At 39.1% G+C, this 24,061-nt stretch overlaps 1 protein-coding gene across 1 annotated transcript in view; it reads left to right on the forward strand.

Annotated features, from left to right (window-relative positions):
* The first annotated feature begins 12,536 nt into the window (after positions 1-12,536).
* Positions 12,537-24,061, forward strand: part of GCA (grancalcin) — a 24,962-nt gene continuing 13,437 nt past the window's right edge. The window contains exons 1-2 of the mRNA XM_012808464.2: positions 12,537-12,576; positions 15,615-15,788. Of these exons, the coding sequence (XP_012663918.1) occupies positions 12,550-12,576; positions 15,615-15,788 (201 nt within the window). The 5' untranslated portion in view covers positions 12,537-12,549. The remainder of the gene's footprint in view (positions 12,577-15,614; positions 15,789-24,061) is intronic.

Consider the following 24,061-nt stretch of genomic DNA (forward strand, 5'->3'; position numbering starts at 1 on the left):
GCTATATTTTAGGCACATGCCTTTCCAACAGAAATTAGTTTTGTTTCCTTCTAAACACTTTTCAAATGATGTTTAGATTTATTTAATATAAAGTACATAAAGATATTTTACAAGGGAAATTTAACTCAACTATATGATCTTTCTTACCCATATACTTCAATGTTTTCCATGCCTCCACCCAGCCCTTTTTTGTACTTTCTTTTCAATTAATTATGTTTTTCATATCAGTAACTATCATTTTCTTAGACAATTTATGAGCTAACTCCTGTCTCAAGTGTCTGTTGCTAGTAACATCCTGTTTTCTCCTCCTCATCTCCCTTTCCTTTCTTTCATCACTGCGCTTTGCACAGTGAGTGTCTCAAGTCCTTACTGTAGTCAATGGTGGCTGAAGAAGAACCTAGGTTTGTTTCACCCTCTTTCTCTCTCTTTCTTCCCCATAGCCTAGTTGTTCAGTCAAGTATTTTTATTTAATTAAAGATGGATTCATCATTCAATATAATTATTCTATAAATATTTACTTTATGCAGTTTATCTGGACTCTTGATTTACCTTAAAGAAAAATTTCATGGGCCAGTCCATAATTGAAGAGTTGTTAAATATGGGCAGGGTTTTGAATTTTGGAATTTCTTTTTCTTTAGTATGCTTGATACTTTCCACTTGCCCCTGAAGATCCACTCTTCACTCTTCCCTAAATCGCTGTGGCCTGGGAAGGCTGACCTGTGTGGACTGCATCAATGAACTCTCTTTTCCTCTGGCTTCTGATCAGATATAGCCAATGGAAGCCCTGGTAGGAAATCAAAAGTCGAGAGAAGTGTGAGGATTTGGTATTGACTCCCTCAGCTACCCTTCATTCCAGTCATCGTGCTTTCCACTGCTAACAGTCTCATGTTCAAGGCCCTCTTCATATAGGAACTCTCTCCAAGTTTCAGGAACTTCTTCCTTGCCTTTTATCTTCTGCCTAAGCGGGGGTGGGTAATGAGGTCCTCTGTTACTTGCACTGGGAAGCTACATCTGCCCTGATTGGCATCTCCTACCTTTGTAAATAGTGGCTTTATTATAATCTTTTAATTACTATATTTGAATGTGCCATCTGCTTGTTTTTTGGTGGAAGTGGCAGCAACTCAGAGTCATTGCAAAAAGGCAGAAAATATGGTAAGTATCCAAGGTAAGTTTAGTTAAGCAGATCTTAAGAGGGGCATTAACTCAGCTCCTTACACGCACCCAGGTTGTTCCTCATTCCATAACTGATCATGGCCCCTCATCTACATTAGTATATATTACAAATCTTACCCTCCTTGGTGCAAGGAGAGCACTGAGTGTTTAAGTTTTAACTTCAGTTTCTAAATTTGGATTATTCAAGCAATAAAGTGTTCTACAGCTTGATCCTTGGATTTTAAATATCAGAGCTCTAAGAATGGGATTTCACTCATTCATTCATTAAAAATTACAGAAGCACTGGTGGTTGTCATTTTCTGAACATGAAAATTAATCGGGTCATATTTAATTTCAAAACTATTTTTCAACTGTTTTGATCTGTGTCTACATGGACAGTATGACTAATTACTGCTTAAGTTTCCTCTTAAAATGTAATTGGTGCTACTTTTTTCATAAGATTATTATGAAGGTCAAACTTGATAATGTGCAAAATAGCTCTGAAAAGCATCAAGTGCTCTGTAAATAAATAGATGGCAATTTTTAAAACAGGGTCTTATTCACACCAATAGTTTTATTAGGTTGGTGCAAAAGTAATTGAAGTTTTGGACCATGAATTATAAATCATTATAACACATCTTTATTAAAATCCTTTCCAATACAATTTTTCTGCCACCTGCATACTCCCCAGCTCTTATTTGGTGTAGGGAATATATTTTGGAATATTTGTAATGATCTTACAGTTTGAAAAGAGAAAAATATAAATATGAACTCATCTGATGATTTTATTATCTATTTTAGGTTACATAAAATAATTAAAGTGTCTCGTTTATTTTTGTTTATATATTTTTTGAGTGTGATGCTTCTTGAAGCAATATCCAGGATCAAGTCCAGGCTTCTTCTTGCGTGTCTCACAGTGGAAAATGGTTTCTACCCTTCCACCTTTTTCATTTGTTCTGCAGCAAACCATGCAGTCCTTTGTTGATTTTTTTTTTTGCATTTTGCATTATAAAATACATATTCCCATTTAGTCTTTCCTCAGTGTCAGAAGATGATGCTCTTGCACTCTTTCTTGAATTTCTCTTCCTCACATTGCTCACAAGTTAAATGATGAGATTTCTCCCATATGAAAAGCGCGTCTGCACTTTTTCTCCTCTCCTTCTTATCTAATGAGTAAATGATGAGCTGTTCACAAATGCAACTTCCATCATCTAGAAGAATAATGTTCTCCACCATTTGTAGGACCTCCTTGTAAATCCTTAACATCCACAGCCCTGATCAGCACTGTCCCATGAACCCTGATAAATGTCAGTTTTGCAAATTGAACAGGCTGTTTCTTCCAATACTCAGTGATTAACTGTGTTTGAGGGCCAAAGAATGTACTCAGCATTATTATTAACCTCTTGTGACTGAATGAAAGACATATCATTTTCATATCACATTGATAGGCACATAATTCATATTCCCAAAGTTTTTCCTTTTTCAGATAACTTGGAAAATCCTTCCTGGAAGCCATAACTGTTCCTGTTATATGTATTTTCATTTATGTAATTCCTGAGCAAGTTGAGGGCTTGTGTAGAACCTGTCAGTGTGGATGTGACAGCATGAACAACTTGGAAGTGCTTGCAAAACTTGTACCAAATGAATCATTGTTCAAGATGTAAATGGAAAATCAGGATGAATAAGACTTTTTTGTTGCTACCTTTACATAATAGGGAATGTGAAAAAACACGTAACCATTTTCTGAATCACACAGGCAAAAAATCTGCAGGCCTCACTTTGTGAATTTCTTTGGACTGTAGAGCTTGAATTGAATCCTTCCATTGAAACCTACTGTTTTCTCCTCTATAGCCTGTTCTTTGCATTTATTGTCAATGTATTCACTAATATGCTTCACCTTGATCCCTCAGGTACACACACCCTTGAGCTGCAACAGGAGGAACTAAATGAAGCATCCAAAATATTTGGGAGGAATGGAGATGAGAGAAAACAATCTGAAAGATGGGGTTTGTTCTCACCAATCTTGGTAAAATAGTCAACTAATTGCAGCCTCAAATTCAGTATTACACCAAAGAATGCCTTCATTTCTTCTGGTGAAACATACTTCCATGTGTGCCACATTGAGTAATTGTTAATGGAGTCACTTTCTGTATTTTTTCCGTTGCAGATATGTTTGTTGCACTCACAATTTCACCAATAAGATCATCTAATGAAAAAAGCTGGAAATATTCAAGTTCAGTTTTCAGCTGAGCACTTTAGAGGAAGTATGAATCCCTCTTCTGTGACAGAGGGCAGGAACTTTATAAGATCACCACCACAATAAATCTTCCAGCTACTTGTTACTGGCTGCATATTACCATCACCTTTTTCGTTATCACTTCAGATTCACTGGAACTAATATCACTGCATTCAAGAAGAGTTTCTTCATGCTCACTTTCATAACTAAACTCTCCTTGAACCTCACTGTCCTCAAAAATCCATGTTGCAATAGTGTTGCTTACATATTCCTTCTCCGGGCCATTTTCCTACAAGCACTTCCGCATAAATACAATGCATGATCTCCTGTTTACATCAAAATGCCTGTGGCTCAGTGAGTAGGGTGTCGGCCTCATATACCAAGAGTGATGGGTTCGAACCTGGCCCAGGCCAAACTACAACAAAAAAGTAGCTGGGTGTTGTGGCGGGCACCTGTAGTCCCAGCTACTAGGGAGGCTGAGGCAAGAGAATTTGCCTAAGCCCAAGAGCTGGAGGTTGCTGTGAGCTGTGACATCACAGCACTCTACAGAGGGCAACAAAGTGAGATTCTGTCTCTAAAAAAAAAACAGAAAACCACATTGTAGGGAAAACTGAGCCCTGATCTTTAGCATAACACTCACTTCATGCTTGAGAGACCTGGAGAATCATGAGCATGGCATGTGAGTTGTGTGTGAAGGAGATCAGAAAACTGGCCTCCAAGGGAGAATATATATGTGCAGTGTGGCAAAAATAATTACAGTAAAGATTCTCTAGATTCCAAAGGCCTCTTGATGCTGGAGGCAGAGGTTGTGCTCAGTGTCTGCAGTTTTGCAAAAACAAAGGTGGAGACATTCTACCTGACCTTCCCCACATCCTCCCTAATCAGTGCTAATGTCAGCAAGCAGGTTTTGTCTACTTCTTCCCGTTTTATGGTGATAAACATGGACCTGAGGTTTACTGGAGAGGGCTCCTCCCATAGTTCCTTAGTCTCCTGACACAGACTACGTCAAGCCTCTTCATTTCTGGAGCCAAGACCCCCTCATCTGGTGATTCCAAACTCCTTCAACACATGGCCTGCTGAGAAACAGAAAGAATATAACCTATACTATCTGTTGACTAGAGTCCGTACCACATGAGGAAAAGTTTCAGACAAGCCGCAACAGCAGAGCAGGTGAATAAATGTAACAAAAAGTGGTGGACATCTTCCAACATTAGAGAGGAACAAGAAAAATCACTATGTTGGAGATCAGATCTGGCACAGGATCTGAAAGGGTAAATCAAAATAGGCAACACTACAATCAACCCCTTGTTCCCAAGGAGAAGTAAGCCTTTTCTTCCTGTTGTGTAAAAATCTGTGCTTTAGGATTCCACAAACTTTTGGAAAGCATTTTCTGCATCCTGCTGGTTGTGGAAGTGTTCTCCCTGCAAGATGTTGAAATGCGTGAAGAAGTGGTTGTCAGTTAGCAAAAGGTCAGGTGAATACGGCACCTGAGAGAAAACTAGCCATGTTCATTCCATGTTGGAAGCATTGGTTATGCAAATTACAGTCGAGTGTTGTTATGGAGAAGGATTGGGCTTTTCTGCTGACCAATGCCAGCGGCAGGCATTGCAGTTTTTGGTGCATTTCATTGATTTGCTGAGCATACTTGTCAGATACAGTGGTTTCTCTGGGATTCAGAAAACTAGTGATCAGATCGGCAGTAGATCACCAAACAGAGGCCTTGACATTTTTTTAATGATAGTTTGGCTTTAGGAAGTGCTTTGGAGATTCTTCTCCATCCAGTCACTGTGCTGATCATCACTGGTTGTCACATAAAATCCTCTCTTGACATCCACTCAAAATGTCACATACCACAATCCAGTCAAGAAATGGTTCATTGTTGTTGCATAGAATAAGAGAAGACAACACTTGAAAACAATAATTGCTCTGATTTTTAGCTCATGAGGCACTTGCTTATCCAGCTTTTTAACCTTTTCAATTTGCTTCAAATTCCCAAAGACAGAATGGTCCACGTTGAGTTTTTCAGCAACTTCTCATGTAGTAGTCAAAGGATCAGCTTTGGTGATTGCTCTCAAGTAGAGTTTGTGCTTCTGCTAAAAGAGTACTTAATATTAGAATTAGAAACAGAAAACTGTGTTGCTTAGTGCTTACATGAAGAAAGGTCAGTTTGTCAAGTGGCTAGTTGAGGCAATAAATGGTAAATAATATTTATTTTTGTCTTATTTGAGAACTTGTTATTTATACTTTGTCCTCATTGTAATCCTTAGAGAGCTACCGAATGAAACAGCTTTAGGCTTATAATGAATTCTTGCTGAATGACATCACTTTACACTGTCATATTTCTATATTTTATGCAAATAGCACATATGTAAGTCTTTATTATTCCATATTAAAAACACATTCAGGCCAGGCACTTTGGCTTACACCTGTAATGCCAGCACTTTGGGAGATGGAAGCAGGCGGTTTGCTTGAGGCCAGGAGTTTAAGGCTACAGTGAGCTAGCTTTCAGGGAGCTACTGGCCTCTAGCAAGTAAAAAAGCAAGATCCCCATCTCAAAAAAAAAAAAGTAATTTCTGTAGAAAGGATGATAATTTTTGTATGTGTATCAGTTAAAGAAATCTATATTTAAAAAACTCTATATGAATATTTTTTAGCATAAAATAAATAGAATCCTGGGATTAATCTAGTATGACAACATAATAGTGGACATTAGGATTAAGGGTCTCTTCTTCAACTTTCAGCTTTGTGTGCTGCTGTGGACTGAATTGTGTCCCTCCCCAAGTTTCTGTGCTGAAACCCTAACACTCATTGGGTTGTTATTTGGAGATGAGGCCTTTAGGAGGTTATCTGGTTCAGTTGAAGTCATCAGGGTGTGCTTCTCACGATAGGATTAGTGTAAGAAGAGACAATAGAGAGCGTATGTCCTCTGGCTCTCTGTCCTCACATACTGAGCAAAGCCCATGTGACAATACTGGGAGAAGGCAGCTGTCTGCAATCAAAGAGAAGGCCCTCCCCAGGCACTAGTCCTGTAGACACCTTGTCTTGGGCTTCTGTATCTAGAACTGTAAGAAATAAATTCCTGTTTAAGCCATCCAGCTCATGACATTTTGTTATGGCAGCCCGAGCTGACTGAGACCTTTCCTATGTACTTTCTCAAGTGCTACATGGATTTAGAAGTTTGCAGAATTATCTTGTATATGTAATGGGCTGTACTTTAATATGTCAGGTTAATGATGATGTAGAGACATTAATTTATCAGGTGCCTTTCACTTTCTTTACTAACATTAGCAATTAGTTTTCATTTAGGGACATTTTTGAGGAACGTGCCTTATCCCAGTAAATTCCCACTTCTCAACAGTTGCTGCATGTGTACCAAGTGGAGAATAACGAGGTCTTTTAAGGCTTGTAGTTGGCAGGCACCCTCACCAGCTAAGCTGTTCACTCCATAAAGGCTCTTAGATCAACAATCTACCTGATACAGGTTGAATTTCATACTCCTATAGACTCCCCCTGCTCCAAAGTCCCACTGGGTAAGTCTCACAGGTGTCTCAAATTTACAGTGTCCAGTATTGGCACTTGATTTGGCTCTATCTCAGATGGTTCCTCCAGTCTTCACCAAGTCATTAAAGGGCAAATCCAAAACACCAATAAATCCTGCTGGTTGTACTTTGAAAAAAGAACAATAATTTAACTACTTCTCACCATCTCAATTGCTATATTCTATGTCCCCTCATCTGTAGAATACCAACAGATTGCTAACAGATCCCCTTGGTTTTACACTAACCTCCTTCCCTCTATTGTCAACACAGCTGAAAGAGTGATCCTTTCTAAGTCATATCATGTCTCACTTAGGTTCCCAACTCTTTCCTGGCTCTCCATGTCACCCAGAGTATAGAAGAAAGTCCTTACAATGTTCTGTTAGGCCCCACATGATCTGCCCAAAAGTTCCTGCTCTGTAACCACCCTGACTTCCTTCCCTCTGATTCAATCTACTCCAGACTCACTAGCCTCTTTGCTCTTCAGACAGGTCAGGCAGGCTCTGCTTTAAGGCCTTAGCTCTAATTCTTCCTGAAATACTCTTTGTACAGGTATCTCCAGATCTAACGCACTCATGTCCTCGAGATATTTGTTCAAATCCAACCTCTCAGTGAGGCTACACTCAGTGCTCCCTTTAGAACTGCAACCTACTCTGTCATTGCCCTACTCTTAACCTTGCTTTAGTTTTCCTTTTTTTTTTTTTCCAATAGCACTTTTCCCTTTCCCACATGCTATATATAATTTGCTCAATCATCTTCTTTACTTATTATTGTCTGTTCTCCCTGGTAGTAAGGGAGCTCACAAGGACTTCATTCCACCTCCCATTGATGTATTTCCCCCCATCTAAAATCATGTTACATTTTATACGTTTGATAAATTATTGTTGAATAAATGAATTATTCTATCTAAATGAAATTTCTTAGTGAGTAAAATAAACTTCATTAATGTTGGCTTTCATTAGCTGGTATGCCTTATTTATAGTGTTTACTGTATGAATGATCAATATGATGGAAGTCAGCTCTGGCTCTGTGACAGAAGTTTTCTGAGGAGCAGTAATATCTGTACTTTTGTCTCTCACAGGGTGTCACTGCCCTATTCATATAGTGGCAACAGATATGAAAGGAAACCAGAATTAATTTATTGTTTATATTGTACTGGTTAATTGGATATTCAAGCTTATGATAAGATCAAAATCCACCAATATTTGGAAGAAATTCCATAGGTAGGATTAATCATGTGAACTTCATGGTCATAAGAAAGCATGCATCCTGTATAGGAAAAGTAATTAGATTGACTAATATTGGTCAGAACAATGTATTTTTCTGGGCTGTTTCTCAGATTGTCTTTTCTACTGTAACTTTTTAACCCCTTTATATATTGAATTACAGTACTATGGTTGGCAATAGGTATGGAAGGGGAAATGCATTATTTAGTTTTGCAAACCAAACTGCCTGGGTTCTAATCTCAGCTTTGCTGCTAACTACATAACTGTGGTAGGCGAAATACAATTCTGCACTTTATTTTTCACATTTGTAAAATGTGAAAATTAAACATATAAAAATTTTACTATATATACTATATATATATGTATCTGCATTAGGATTGTTTTGGGGAATACAACACACAGTGCCTACTGGATAGTACTTACCCTATAAATAGCTATTTTTATAGAATAATGAGGTATTTTATTAAAAGAAAAATGTATGATTTAAAATTATTTTTGTATATTGTATTTTCATCAAATGCTACATTTATACAATAATGACTGAATCATGGAGGAAAATTATCATTTCTATTATTTAAAAAAATTCTCCATGGCTCACTTGAATTTTTTTATATAACTTATAATTTGAAATATTAGCTGTAGGGAGAGCGATGCTATACTGTGTTGTTCATGGCCCTCTCTGTATCTTCATGGTGGATACTTTCCTGGGTAGTCCTTTCTTTTTTTGTTTTTTAGATAGAGCATCAAGCTGTAGCCCTGGGTAGAGTGCCGTAGCATCACAGCTCACAGCAACCTCCAACTCCTAGGCTTAAGCGATTCTCCTTCCTCCACCTCCCAAGTAGCTGGGACTACAGGTGCCCACCACAACACCCGGCTATTTTTTGGTTGTTTGGCAGGCCTGGCTGGATTCGAACCCACCAGCTCAGGTGTACGTGGCTTAGCTGCTTGAGCCACAGCGCCAAGCCAGGTAGTCCTTTCTTTAAGAAAGAGATATGTCAGGGGCTCAGCGCCCATAGCACAGTGGTTACAGTGTAGGCCACATACACTGGGGTTGGTGGGTTCGAACCCAGTCCAGGCCAGCTAAGCAATAATGACAACCGCAACAGAAAAATAGCCAGGTGTTGTGTCTGGTGCCTGTAGTACCAGCAACTTGGGAGGCTGAGGCAAGAGAAACACTTAAGCCCAAGGGTTTGAGGTTGCTGTGAGTTGTGACACCATAGCACACTACCTATAGTGACATAATCAGACTTCGTCAGAAAAAAAAAAAAAAAAAAGGAGAGATATGTCAGGAATTGTGAAGGATCTGATATTTTATTGAAGTACAAGCTAACATGTAGCCTGTTATAGTTTCATAGAAGTTCGCAGAAGGCATGAGATTTCTAGGTCAGAGACAAAGGGCTTCATTACTCAAAGCACAATAGGTAGCATTAATTTCTTATTCCTATAGACTCCCCTTGCTCCTAAGTCCCACAAGGTAAAGTGGAACTTCCAGGGAGGTGCTGCACATGCTTTGAATTTGCTATCAGACAGGAGGAGCTTCATACTTAGAAAAGTCCTATCTTCTTTTTTTTAGACAGAGTCTCACTATGTAGCCTTAGGTAGAGTGCCATGTTGTCACAGCTCACAGCAACCTCAAACTCTTGGGCTTAAGTGATTCTCTTGCCTCAGCCTCCCAAGTAACTGGGATTATAGGCACCCACCACAAGACCCGGCTATTTTTCTGTCGCAGTTGTCATTGTTGTTTAGCAGGCCCTGCTGGGTTTGAACCTGCCAGCCCCGGTGATACCGGAATTTCGTCTTCAGTAGGTCCATGATCTCGATGATTCCTTTAGTGGTAAGACAGGATTTATTTATAGAAAAGAATACAGAAACTCCAGAGTTCCTGGCTGAGAGAAACAAACCAAGTGTGTGTGGGGGGAAGCTCTCTGTCTGTCTCTGCAGGCTCTTTGTCCAAGGGTAGATATTGTTACATGGGATCCTCTGTAGTTACTTTTAGCGGGGCTCCCTGGTTACATTTAGCGTGCACGGGCCCTCTGTAGTTACATTTATCATGCACGGGCCCCTCTGTAGTTACATTTAGTGGGGCTGGGTAGTTACATTCACCCAGCACCGGCCCTCTGCAGTTACATTTAGCATAGCTCAGCAGTAAATGAATGACTACAATCCTTTTCTTTCCCAGGCCTAGGAAATGTGCATGAAATTGACAAGCCTAGAAAATGGAGGTGGGTTTCCTGTTCAGCCAAGTGCAGGGGGAGGGAAACTTACAGTGCTGGGGTTCCCCAGAAGTTGTCTGGCCCCTCAGGCTACTGGAGCCTCCTGCGGGAAGGCCCCCCTGCCTACTCTCCAGCCTGCTGGTTCCTCTGTTCGCTGCCTCTGCACCAACACCGCCAAGGTGGAGGCAGCTGTCTGCCCCTCCCCCCCTCCAGCTCCACGGAGCTGGCTGGGGCAACGCCACCTTTGGCAGTGTCATGGGTATTGTGGCCAGCACCCTAACCACTGAGCTATGGTCACTGAGCCCAAAGGGGCTGCTAAGCAAACCTAGCCAAACTTTGCCTTGGAGGGAAATTTATTAGGTGTGTAGAAATTCAAGAGACCCATGACTCCCCACATACACAAGTGCAATATATCAGTAAGGCTATTTTGAGGAAAAGAAGATGCACAAAAGTTTTGATCCCAAGAGTTAGATTAACCCTGTGAATGTAAACACCCAAACTTTTCTAAGCATTTCTTTGAATATGTATTCTGTTGGAATGAAACAGTTTGTTCTGCATTCTAATGCTTTATCACTTGATGCCCTAAATAATCCTATGTTCTTTCCTCTTATTAAGCAGGTTTCCCCATTCCCCTTTATGTATTTATTTATGCCAATAATCTAACTTTATTGGCTAATGTATTTCTTACTGTATTAGAGGAACTAATGGACACTTTCTCAAGAGTAGCTTCTACATTACCTTCTTTCTTTGCTTATTCCTGGCATATGTTTCACAAGATCCAACAAGTTCCTTCTCCGTAGTGTAGCTGAGCAATAGCTGCTCAGTTCTGCCGGGCTCATTTCCTCTGCTAATAGCCCATTTGGATAACCTATTTTTAAGAAACACGTTAGCCTTTGTCTTCTTCAAGGATAACTTAATATCATCTTGGGGCTGAGGTGGTAGCTCACGTCTGGAATCCTTGCATTCTGGGAGGCCCAGGCGGATGGGACTGCCTGAGCTCACAGGTTCGAGACCAGCCAGAGAAGGCAAGAGAATCGCTTGAATCCAAAGAGTTTGCCGTTGCTGTGGGCTATGACGCTAGAGCACTCTACCGGGGCAACAGAGTGAGACTCTGCGCCAAAAAAATAAAAATAAATCATCCTGGATTTTCGTTTGTTTTTATGTTGAAAACTAGAGCTGTCCTTTCCTTCTAAAAGCTCCAGCACGCCAAAATTCATTTGAGTTCCAGAGAAAAGCAGACTTGTCAATTGGTATTAATAATCCAAAGCAATTGAACATTTAACTTTTCACTGAAAGATAAAAACCACGCTGTTCCTCTCGGTATATTTAAGTAGGAGGCACCTCTTAATAGTTTGCCAAAAGGTGGAGTCATGATAAGGGTGTCAGATAACATGTAGATGCCATCTATGTTATCAACTTGTAAACAGATAACTTTTTAGTATAAGTACAGATCCTGTGCAATACTTGGGCCGTAACTAAGCTTTTAAAATACTTTGTATTTGAAAATAAAATGTAGACAGCATGTATTTTTATTTTCTGAACCTGAAAATTCACGTCACCATTTATCTACCCAAAAGACTGCAAATAACCTTTTAGTAAAATGTGTCGATCACCGCGTTTTGGCGCAGAAGCACTGTCCTCGGGGCCTAGGTGTGGTTACATTTTCCAAGTTTTGAGGTGACATCAAGTCTACACTAAAAAAATGTAATTATGCGAACTTTGAAATTCACAGATGTGTTTCGTATGTTAGAGAAACAGATAAAAAGGTCGCAGGCTTGCCTCTTCGGGATTTCTTGGAAGAAACGAAACTTAAGTGACAAATTGACCACCACGAAGACTTTCCCTCAGAAGTTACGGCGAAAGGGTTCTTCAAGGTTTAAAGGGAGAGCGCGCGAGAACTTGAGCAAGCCAATAAGAACCTGAGGAGGGACAGGCCCGGCGCCGGTACGGAGACGGCCAATCAGAGCCGAGAAGGGTGGGACTAACCTCAGGGAAGGGGAGGGCTGCCATTCAGAGTGCTCGGAACTGCAGTGCTCAGCCAATCACAACCTGGGAGGGCGGGGCTGTCCTGTGTGAAGGGGCGGCCTCAGAGGAGCGGACTTCGCGGTTACAGAGTCTTTGAGCTTCGTCTTCTCCGGCGTCGGTGCTTTTCTCTCAGCCGGGCGAACGAGCTCGCTCCGTTAGTCATGGCCTACCCGGGATATGGAGGAGGGGTGAGTCCTGGTCGCACCGCTGGGACCCTCGCCCTCGCGGGTGTGGCGCGCGTGGGGCGGTGCCGAGGTACCGGGTCCGCCCGCCCCGGCTCCTGCTTTCCGCGCCCGCGTCTGGTCCTCGGCGACACCGGGACCCCGCGGAATTGTGTCTGGTCCTCGGCGACACCGGGACCCCGCGGAATATGTCTGGTCCTCGGCGACACCGGGACCCCGCGGAATTGTGTCTGGTCTTCGGCGACACCGGGACTCCGCGGGATGTTGGGAGCCGGGGTGGGGGTGGGGGGGCGGTGTCGAGCGCCACTGAGGCTGAACGTGGCGCTGCAGGTGTTTCGGTCTTTGAGGGCCGCGAAGCATCGTCCTTGGGCCGCCGAGGAAGCGATATGTGTTTAGGCATTTATTTCCCTGAAAGCAGGAACAAACTGTCCTGTTCTTGTTGCAGTAATCTTCTGTGGTCCAACCTCTATCCGAGTCAGTTTTGCTGAAGATCCTCTTCATGAATTTTTTTAACCACTTCTTGTTTTTTGTTTTTTTTTTTGGTTTGTTTTCAGTTGTTATCGAATAATTAAGATTATACTCTAAGCGTCGCCTAAACTTTACTGTTCTATCAGAAGCAATCTGCTTTTCTATCCTTTTTTTTTTTTAATGTGGGAGGGCTACTATTTCTTCAATATTTACTCATTATCCTGCATCACCTTTGGGAGTTGGGAGTTGTAAAAGAAGTATCCTGGTGGCTAGCCCCTTTCTTTGCAGGAAAGGACCCAAAGCTTTAGTGTTGGTGTCAGCGATTTCCAAAGTGAGTGAGCGCACTTTGTGTTAACAAAGTGGGAATGCGGAATGATCCATTGGTGTGTGGGTAGAAGCTAGCGTTTTGTATCTTTGTTTGTTTTTCCCCCAGAAGAAATGTGCTTTACAACTTTTAACGTACAACATTTGCTTATGGTTGTGGTCTTCAAAAGAGTTACACCTTATCCCTGGGAGTACGTGGGATTTTTTAAGATAATGTAAATTGATTTGCTTGAAAATTTGCCTGAATTTCCTGAATTCAGGTATATGGTAGAATGGGGAAAGTAGTAAATTTTCATTCCGTAAAAGAATTTGCTACTTCCTTACCGACTTCCGCTTTTATCAAAGAGTTCTGTATTTGATGGAGCGTTCCATGAGAGAATAAAGAAACCATCTATCTGTATGTGTTTTGAACATTTGTAATAAATACTATTTTCTGTTTAAGCATCTCTTTTTTACTGGTTTCCTCATCGTAAGTAACTGGAAAGAAAAGCACCATCAAACAGCTGAAGCAATGTAGATTAGAGACACTGATGTTTTTTTGCAGTTTTTGGCCGGGGTTGGGTTTGAACCCGCCACCTCCGGCATGTGGGGCCAGCATCCTACTCCTTTCAGCCACAGGCGCTGCCCTTTTTTTTTTTTTTTTTTTTTTTTGAGACAGCGTCTCACTGTGTCACCCTCTTTTAGAGTGCGTGGCATCACAGCTCACAGCAACTTCAAACTGTTTGGCTTAAGCGATTCTCTTACCTCGCCCTCCCAAGCATTTGGGACTGCAGGCGCCCGCCACAAGCCCGGCTATTTTTTTGTTGTAGTTGCCATTGTGTGGCAGGCCCGGGGTGGGTTGGAACCCTCCAGCCCTGGTGTATGTGGCTGGCGCCCTAGCCACTGTGCTACAGGCACCAAACCTAGACGCTGATTTTTTTAAATGAATATATTTTAAGATACATTGGATAAAATTCAGGGGATAAAACTTCACATGATTTCCTTACTTGGAGTTAATGACATGGTTAAAACTTAAATCCTATTAACTACAGTCAATCTGTACCTTATTGTTTCTTATAATCTTTTAATAAAATATAAAATGTTAGCTGCTAACAGCTGTTGTTTTGATAGTATACTTTATCTAATTAAGTAGGTGAGATTCATCTTTTTAGAAGATGCATTTCCAACAAATTTTTACTTTTTCTTGTTTATTGTTTACCAAAATTATTTTATTTTTTACTAATTGTATACAAATAAAATTATAACAAATTAAAGTTCTTATTTCTTTGTTTCTCACTGTGGAAATAAAATTTGAAATTTCATTTTATGTATGTATTTTTATTGAGCATGTTGTGTTAGGGTCATCAGCATTTTCTAAACTCATAAAAATGCTGAGTAAAATACCATTCTAAGGTTTTAAAAGTGTGTGCCACGTCTCAAAATGAAAAGAAGAGAGAAAAAATAGCCATAGCAAGAAATAAATAAGTGTATGACGTCTGGGGTCAGACTGTTAGAATTCAAGTCTACTACTTGCTATTTGACCTTGATCAATACAGGAAACCTCTTGAAGTTTCAGGTCCTCAAATGCAAAATGAGGTAATACTTTGATACCTCAGTTATTACAAAGTTCCTATACCTAGAATTATTGGAAAATCAAATAATAGATAGTATTTAGAATAGTGCTTGAAATGGAAAACGCCCTCAACAAATACAAGCTACTTATAATTATTGTTATTTTTATTAGTTTTAAAGAGGACTGTGGTCAGAATTGTCACCTCACTGACCTTTTCATGGTCATCTTGCTTTTTTAAAAATAAATTTTTTTCTGGTGGAGAGGGTGTTTCAGCTCAATGTTTTCTCATGATTGGGTCGTAACTATTGTATTTACCATATATCTCAAGTTTGTGTCTTGAGGTTTATTTCATAGTTTTACTATAGGTGAAATCTTGCTATTTTTTGCTTTTTATTTATTTCAGTGATGATGGTAAACACTTCTTAAAATTGTGCCTCCAGTTCTTCATTTAGAATTAAGTTCTTAGAGGCTGGCGATTTTTCTTTTTTCTCTTACAGTTCCATTGAACTTAACTATGTCTTAATGTAAATCATCTAGTGTTTTGTAGTTAAACCTTTTGTAATAGTTATGTTTGAAAGCTTTTAGTTAACTGTTTTTATTTTCTACTTTTCAATGGACTTCTGATAACTTTAATAATGATAATAGGTGCTATAAATATGATAATTTATATTACTAACCTTCACCTTTTACACTCTTATAGTTTGGAAATTTTAGCAGTCAAATGCCAGGAAAGCAGATGCCAATGGGATACCCACCACCTGGAACAGGTGCAAGCATGGTCCCTGGTGGATACCCTGGATACCCAGCATATTCATACAGCTATTCCTCAGCTGGTGACCCCATGTGGAGTTACTTCACTGCTATTGCTGGACAGGTAAGATGCTTAATTTATTGCATAAATATTAAGTTTGAAAAATTACTGTTATTTAAAATAAATGTTAACTTTTACTTAGTGTATGATTGTAATATATATAAAATTTATATTTTAAACTTACTTAAACTAATTTTTTTTCCTAAGATCAAAGATGAGGATTGTCATAATTATTTCATTCTTAAAAGTCTATTAGGGCTCGGTGCCTATAGCCTAAGTGGCTAGGCGACATACACTGGGGCTGGCACTGGGCACCGGCCACCAGCCACATACACATACACTGAGGCTGGCCAAACAACAATGACAACTACAACAAAAAAATAGCCAGGCATTGTGGCAGACACCTATAGTCCCAGCTACTTGAGAGACTGAGGCAAGAGAATTGCTTAAGTCCAAGAGTTTGAGGTTGCTGTGAGCCATGACACCATGGCACTCTACCAAGGGCAACATAATGAGACTCTATCTCCAAAAAAAAAAAAAAGTCTATTAGGCCAGGTACTGTGCACACACTTGTAATCCTGGGAGGTTAAGGTGGGAAGATTGCTTGAGGCCAGGAGTTAAAGACCAGCCTGGGAAACATGACAAGACCCCATCTCTGTAAAAAGAAAAAAAATAGAAAAATTATCCAGATTTGATGGTGTACCTCTATAGTCCCAATTACTTGGGAGGCTGTAGCAGGAGGATCACTTGAGCCTAGGAGTTTGAGGTTGCTGTGATCTGTGATGCACTCACTGCACTCTAGTCTGGGCAACAGAATAAAAAATCTCATCTCTAAAAAAGTCTGTTAATATGGCTGATGTCTGCCACATTGTTGATTTGACTAAAGGAGGAAAAAAATTTTTTTTTATATTGGGAAAATATGATTCTTAGTATGCCTCCCTCACAGAATTTCTCCCATAAGGTCCTTCTTTTATTAGTAATTAAATAATTACTCCATCAAAACTTATAATTTCTTCTTTTGAATTATTTTTTCTTGTCACTTAAATCTTTTTATTTCCTTCATTGTGTTTGACCTTTAGAAGCATCATGGTCTCATTGACTAACTGTTAATGCAAAGCTAAGTATATTTAATTTGAATATCATTGATGAGTATTGGAAATATGGGTGAGGTAAGAGATTTTTTGAAAATTGGTATTCCAAGGAACTGTATTTTTTGTAGGCATCAATAAAAAAGTCTTAGTTAAAACCTAAGTATATTAAACACTATAAGGGGAAATCATTTCAAAACATCATACATTTGAGAGATTATGTTTTTTCACACAGAAGTTATATCATTTATAGTAATACTGATTTTTATATGGCTGGTAAATTATCTGAACAGTTTATCAAACTAATCACCTTGGGGCTTGGTGCATGTAACTAGGCAGGTAGGGCGCCAGCCACATACAACAGAGCTGGTGAGTTCAAACCCAGCCCGGGCCTGCCAAACCACAACAACAAGTACAACCAAAAAATAGCTGGGTATTGTGGCGGGTGCCTGCAGAGTCCCAGCTACTTGGGAGGCTGAGGCAAAAGAATCGCTCAAGAGTTTGAGGTTGCTGTGAGCTGTGACGCCACAGCATTCTACCAAGGGCGACGTAGTGAGACTCTGTCTCAAAAAAATAAATAAATCACGTTGGGATTTATTTTTCTATTTTTAGTTAAAAGGTAAAAAAACATTATATAGATGACCTGGTATGTATTCTCATGCTATTTATTTCTAATAAACTCAAATTATTTAAAAGACTTTTATGACTTACAGGAAAGTGTGACTACCAGTTCAGATACATGAATTCTGTGGGTGGATTGTTAGTGATGATATGTGATTACTGTGGTCTGGTGAAATTTTCCCTTTTTCTCCCAGCAACCTCAAACTTGGGCTCAAGCGATCTCTTGCCTCAGTTTTTCTATTTTTAGTAGAGATAGGGTCTTGCTTTTGCTCAGGCTGGTCTCAAACTCGTGAACTCAAGCAATCCACCACACCCACCCAAGTGAAGTTTTTTCTTTTGCTCCTACATAACTAACACTATTGGACAATCTATTCTTTTTAATGTAATTTTATATACCTTACTTTATGTGAAATTGCAAGTGAAATGAAGTAAATAGGGTATGTATTATACTCATTTATATGAGTTATTAGTTGGATTTGACATAAAAGAAGCATATTAAGTAAATATTCAAGATTGGAAAGAATACAATGTTATAAGATAACAATTCTTTCCAAATTACTTAATAAAAAAAAATGTATGAATCAAATTCCTAAAATGTTTTTTTTTTCTTTTTGGCACTTGCTGAAATAATTCCAGAGTTAATCTGGTAGACTGGGTCATTGAGAAAAAAATTAAATCATAATAAATATAAGTGAATAATAATAATTATAACAGTATAGTCCTAATGAAAAATAAATATATAATATGGAGGAGCAGGTAGTCCAGAAACTTACTGCTCTAGCATTTTGCATGAATGGAGAAAGAATGGTTTCCTAAATTGACTATCTTGAAATGATTAACAATTTATTTAAAAATAAATTTATTGGCTCAGCACCTGTGGCTCTAATGGCTAAGGTGCCAGCCACATACACCTAAGGTGGAGGGTTCGAATCCAGCCTGGGCCTGCCAAAACTACAATGATGGCTGCAACCAAAAAATAGCTGGGCATTGTGGCGGGCACCTGTGGTCCCATCTACTTGGGAGGCTGAGGCAGGAGACTCGTTTGAGCCCAGGAGTTAGAGGTTGCTGTAACTGATGCCATGGCACTCTACCCAGGGGGATAGCTTGAGGCTCTGTCTCAAAAAATAAAAAATAAATTTATTAATTTTTTAGTGATATAAAATAGTTAATATATATGTATTGGGGGTACATGTGATAATTGGATGCATTCATATAATCAAATCAGAGTAATGAGGATATCTATTATCTTAAATATTTATCTTTTTATACTAGGAACACTCAGATTATATGATTCTAGCTATTTTGAAATGTTTGATCAGTTAATGTTAACTACAGTCACCCCACTGATTTATTGAATACTGGGCCTTATTTCTCCTATCTAAGTGTATATTTGTACCTGTTAATCAGCCTCTCTTCATGATTTCTTTTCCCCTACCTTTCTTGGCCTGTTTGATATTCATTGATCTTCTTGTACCTGGATATTTATATCTTTCTCAAATTTTGGAAAGTTCTTGTTATTATTTGTTTGAGTAAGTTTTATACCTCATGATCTTTTTAGCTTTTTTTTGAACACCAGTAAGTCTTAGATTTGGTCTATTGAAGTTATTTTCTATATCATATTAGGATATTGTTTCTTTTTATTTATTCTTTTTTCTTCTCTGTGTAATTTTTTTTTCCTTAAGTCATATACACATAGATCATAAATACATTTATGCATTTGTGGGGTACAATGTGTTGATTTTTTTATACAATTTGGAGTGCGTACATCAAACTAATCAACAGTTTGTCTTTGAGAACATTGATGATCTTGCCTCTGTTTGATCTATTGTCCTATTAAAATCCTCTAATGTATTTTTCAGTTCAGGAAACAGTTATTGGTTACATAATATTTAAACAGATTTCAACCTCATTGTTAAATTTCTTTGATAATTTTAATACTTATTTGTATTATTTTGGAGATCCCCAAGTTTCCTTAAAACTGGTACTTTGAATTCTTGGTCAGAGAGCTCATTTATCACTTGCTAGGGTCAGGCACTGGTTTCTTGCTTTGGTGAGATCATGGTTCCCTGTTTGCTGTTGCTGCTTGTGAATTATGTCTGTGTCTTCACTTTGCAGGATTAGTTTTTTGTTTTGTTTTGTTTTGTTTTTTGAGACAGTCTCACTTTTGTCACCTCAGGAGAGTGCTGTGGCAACATAGCTCACAGCAACCTCAAACTCCTGGGCCTAAGCTATTCTTCTTGACTTAGCCTCCCAGGTAGCTGGGACTACAGGTGCCCTCTACAATCCTTGCTATTTTTAGGGATGGGGTGTCATTCTGGCTCAGGCTGGTCTTGAACCTGTGAGATCAGGCAGTCCAACTCCCTCGGCATTCCAAGTGTTGGAATTACAGGTATGAGCTACCACGCCCACCTGAAGGATTAGTTTTTTATTCCTGTGCTCTCTGTCTAGTTTGTTTTGCTTTTTATTGGGTTTGTTTGCATAGAGATTCTTTGTAATTTACCTGCTGAACTTTATTTTTTTTCCCCTGTGAGGTCACTGCTTCCTTTTCACCACTAGATGGTACCTTAAACCCAGGTTTGCCTGGACTGTTGTAAATGATTGGGACACTGCCTGTCCCAGTGGGATGCCCAGTAATGTGGAAAGCCTGGTTAGGGGTTCATGTCCAGGAGACTTGTGGGATGTACCTTTTATTGCTGTTGAACAGCCTCTCTGATTTGACATTTCAATTGACTGAGTTATAGAGCAGAGTTTCTGGGGCTGGGAATGTTAATTCCCCCTCCCCTCTTTGTCTCTGGCTGTTCTCAAATATATTTCTTCTTTCTAGTACACATGAATGCTTCCTTCCTTACTAGGGGTCCCAAGATGATGGAGAACCTCTTTGTCCATGATCTCACGTTTTCCAGTGTGAAACCTGAAAGTTGGGAAATTTTCCTGCTACTTGGTGCTGGGCAGATTAGGAAAAATTTTACAAAGGGATGGGCAAGATGTAGAGAATATTTTGTAAATAACTGTAGTTTGAAAATTTTATAATGAATATTTTGTAAATAGAAGTACATTTAACTTCAACTTCCCATTTTTGCTATGTGTGGTGACTTTATGGGCAACCTTTGGGATACCCTGTATTTCATTAATATATTTAACAATTTAGGGAGGAAAAATGAAAGCTTTTCTTTGTGGAATGCAACAGGTTTCATGCATGGAAGCTGTGGGCCAGAGAGGACTTGTAAAAAGACATTTGCATATAAATCACATTGAGGAAGCTGGGGCAGAGAAAAGATTTGTAATTTGTGGATGTTTCTGGGAAAGGCTTGAGGGTAAAACATTAGGAAAAGGTAATAAAACAGTAGAGTGAAGGTTCAAATACCAGAGTAATGGAGATAGAAATTTACTCTTGATTTTACTTATAGTCTACCTCTCTTTTATAATGGTCAAGAAGGATTTGTTGAACTTAGAACTTTGATAACATTTTCATGCAGTATTCCTTCATTTGAGTAGTTACTATGTTAAGCAGAATTTCTTCGGTACATCCTTGGTCTCGGGTATTGGAAGAATGAACCCACAGACCACGGATCAGTCATAAGATAGGATTTTGACTTTTTTTTTTAAGACAGAGTTTCACTTATTAACCCTTGGTAGAGGCTGTGAAGTCACAGCTCACAGCATCCTCCAACTCCTTGGGCTTAGGTGATTCTCTTGCCTCAGCCTCCCAAGTAGCTGGGACTGTAGGTGCCCACTACAACACCTGGCTGTTTTTTTGTTGCAGTTTGGCTGGGGCTGGGTTTGAACCCACCAGCCTTGGCATATGGGGCCGGCGCCCTACTCCCTGAGCCATAGGCACTGCCCCATAAGATAGGATTTTATTAAAAGAATGAAATAATTGAGTAAAATAAAATTCAGAAATAAATACAGAAGGAGTAGAAAAATCACCAGAGCTTCTGGCAAAGGGGAAGACCCAAGATGGAAGTCTCCCACATGGACCCTTTGTCTCGAAGTATTTATTACATTTTGGCAAGGACTTGGCAGATGGAAAAAAACATCTTTATAAGATGTTTTACAAACTTAATGAGTATATTAACAAATGAATGAATGCAGCCGCTCCCCTGGAGCAAGGTTATTAGGTCTTTGCAGTTTTTGTCTCAAGGAAAGGATTAGGGTGTGTGTTCCCTACTCAAGACGAAACTACCTAAGACATTTCAGGTTGCTTTGTTCCTGACCTTGCTAGAGCCTGGAGGGTGTGGCCTGGAAAGGGCTGCCTGTTTGTGCCTAGAAATGGGATCGGTCTCATTTCTGACCTCAGCTGGGGGAGGGTGGTCCCTGTCCAGCCTTGAGTGGGGGAATCCTATATCAACTAGGTCTTATGTGCTTTTGTAGAATAGAGGACATGCACTGAATTATTACACAGGGTGTCCATAAAGTTTGTGTGCAATTTAAAATAGTTTTACATTGTCAATTGCACAGGAAGTTTATGGACACCCTGGATGTGGCAACAATCTCTTTGATGGCCCTGATTCCATTTATAACATCTTCACTTTTCTTCTGTGGTGAATGCTGGAAAATCATAATACTCAACCATCTGACGTAGCCATATGTCATAGGACCAACCATTGATAGCTGTGTACAGTTTCTTTGGGTTGCCTTTCTTTTCCAAATATGAAAAGTCTTGCTGGGAAGAAGCAAGCCTAGGCTCATTTTGCTCCTTCATTCTCCCTGCCTGGAAAGGGGACTTGAGGTGTGGAGGTGCAGCAGCCTACAACTTTGAGACAATAAACTTGAGATAAATGCCTATGGATGTAGAATGTAGAAGAACATAAAGATTGATGGCTTCTTTACGTTGTCTTATAGTCCTGTTCTGCCTAGCCGTAGACTTCTTGTATAGAACAAGAAACTCTTACTGGTTTAAGCCTCTTTAATACTATTTTCTGTTTTTCCGCAGTTATAAGCAATCCTATTACATTCTTTTTGCCATTCTTGTTAGAAATTCTTGAATGGCATAATACTAGAATAAGTTGGTTATCTCTATTTGTCTCCCTTTTATAAAATTACAGTATCAGACATGAAATGGTCATAAAGATTTGGAGACTTTTTTTTACTTATATACTATTTAATAGTTTACTTAAATTTTCTAGTCTTGTGTTTTTGAATAATGAAACTTCCTTGTCATATTCTCTCATACTCGTCAAATAAGTATTAGGATATATTAGTCATTCAATAAATGTTCTAACTATCCCATTTTCAGTTTTTAGTCTAAATATATACCCTAGATTCTTTCATATGTTGAGTTCTTCTAGCGTTGGAGGATCAGGTATAATATTAGACTTAACACACAGTGGATCTAGAACCCAACTATTGAACTTATATCTGCAGCTGTGTTCATTTATGGTGGGCCTTATAATTAATGATGCTGTATAAGAAATGTACAATTAAAGATTTCTACGGCGTTCAACTTTATAGATGAAGTTTTCTAAATAGTTTTTTAGTCGTTAGTCAATTTGGGTAAATTCTGATTTTTGCCATTATACATTCCCCCATACACACACATGCATACAACCACATGCATCTCAGTAATGCCAGTGAGTTTAACTTTAGTGTTTACATTACTTGTCTACACAGCAACTATGTGAGAAAGGAATGATAATACCTTTGTCTTTATTGTAGAGAAATAGAGACTTGGATTGAGTAACTGAACAAATAGGACGTGAACTTGGATATCTTATCAAGCCTATCCGCATAACCAGTAGCAATTGATTTTTTATTATCTACCTGCAGTTCTTATTATTTAATTAGAAAATGTTTTCTACCATGAGTACTACCTAATATGATTACCCTATATGAGGGTAATCAATCATATAGTTAATCTGATCATTAGCTTCAACTGTAAGTAAAAGAGATCCAAGAATATCACCTGGATTTTCTCTGTATGGTTTAGGAAGACATTGCTTATTTGTCAATCAGTTAAGATAACATGTTTTCCTAAAATGTATGAGGTAGTATACTAAGAGAATGTTTTCTGACAGCAATGACTGATTCCAGAAAAGCTGTTGTGGCTGCTTTTCTAAAAATTCCATAAAATACACCTGTAAAGTAGTTTTATTAATTACATTAGATTTTAGATTTTTATATGTAGACTGCACTTGAGTGAGAAATTCTCTTATTTTCAGCCTTTTGAAGTGGTAAATGAACATGGCCACAAACTGTCAGAAATGTTAGCCAAATGACTAACCTTTCATTTTGTGTGTGTGTTTTTTTTTTTTTTTTTTGAGACAGAGTCTCAGTTTGTCGCCCTCAGTAGAGTGCTCTGGTATCACAGCTCACAGCAACCTTCAGCTCTTGGGCTTAGGTGATTTACTTGCCTCAGCCTCCCATGTGGCTGGGACTACAGGCACCTGCCACAACCCCTGACAATTTTTTTGTTGCAGATTGGCCAGGTCTGGGTTCAAACCTGCCACTCTCAGTATATGGGTCCAGCGTCCTACTCACTGAGCCACAGGCGCCATCCAAAATTTTGTATTTTTAATTTGCCCCTCCCCAAACCTGTTTTTTTTTTTTTTTTTTTTTTTTTTTTTTGAGACAGAGCCTCAAGCTGTCCCCCTGGGTAGAGTGCCGTGGCATTACAGCTCACAGCAACCT

Source organism: Otolemur garnettii, unplaced genomic scaffold (genome assembly GCF_000181295.1).
Source record: "Otolemur garnettii isolate 467f Iridium unplaced genomic scaffold, OtoGar3 scaffold00090, whole genome shotgun sequence".
In the NCBI taxonomy this organism is placed as follows: Eukaryota; Metazoa; Chordata; class Mammalia; order Primates; family Galagidae; genus Otolemur; species Otolemur garnettii.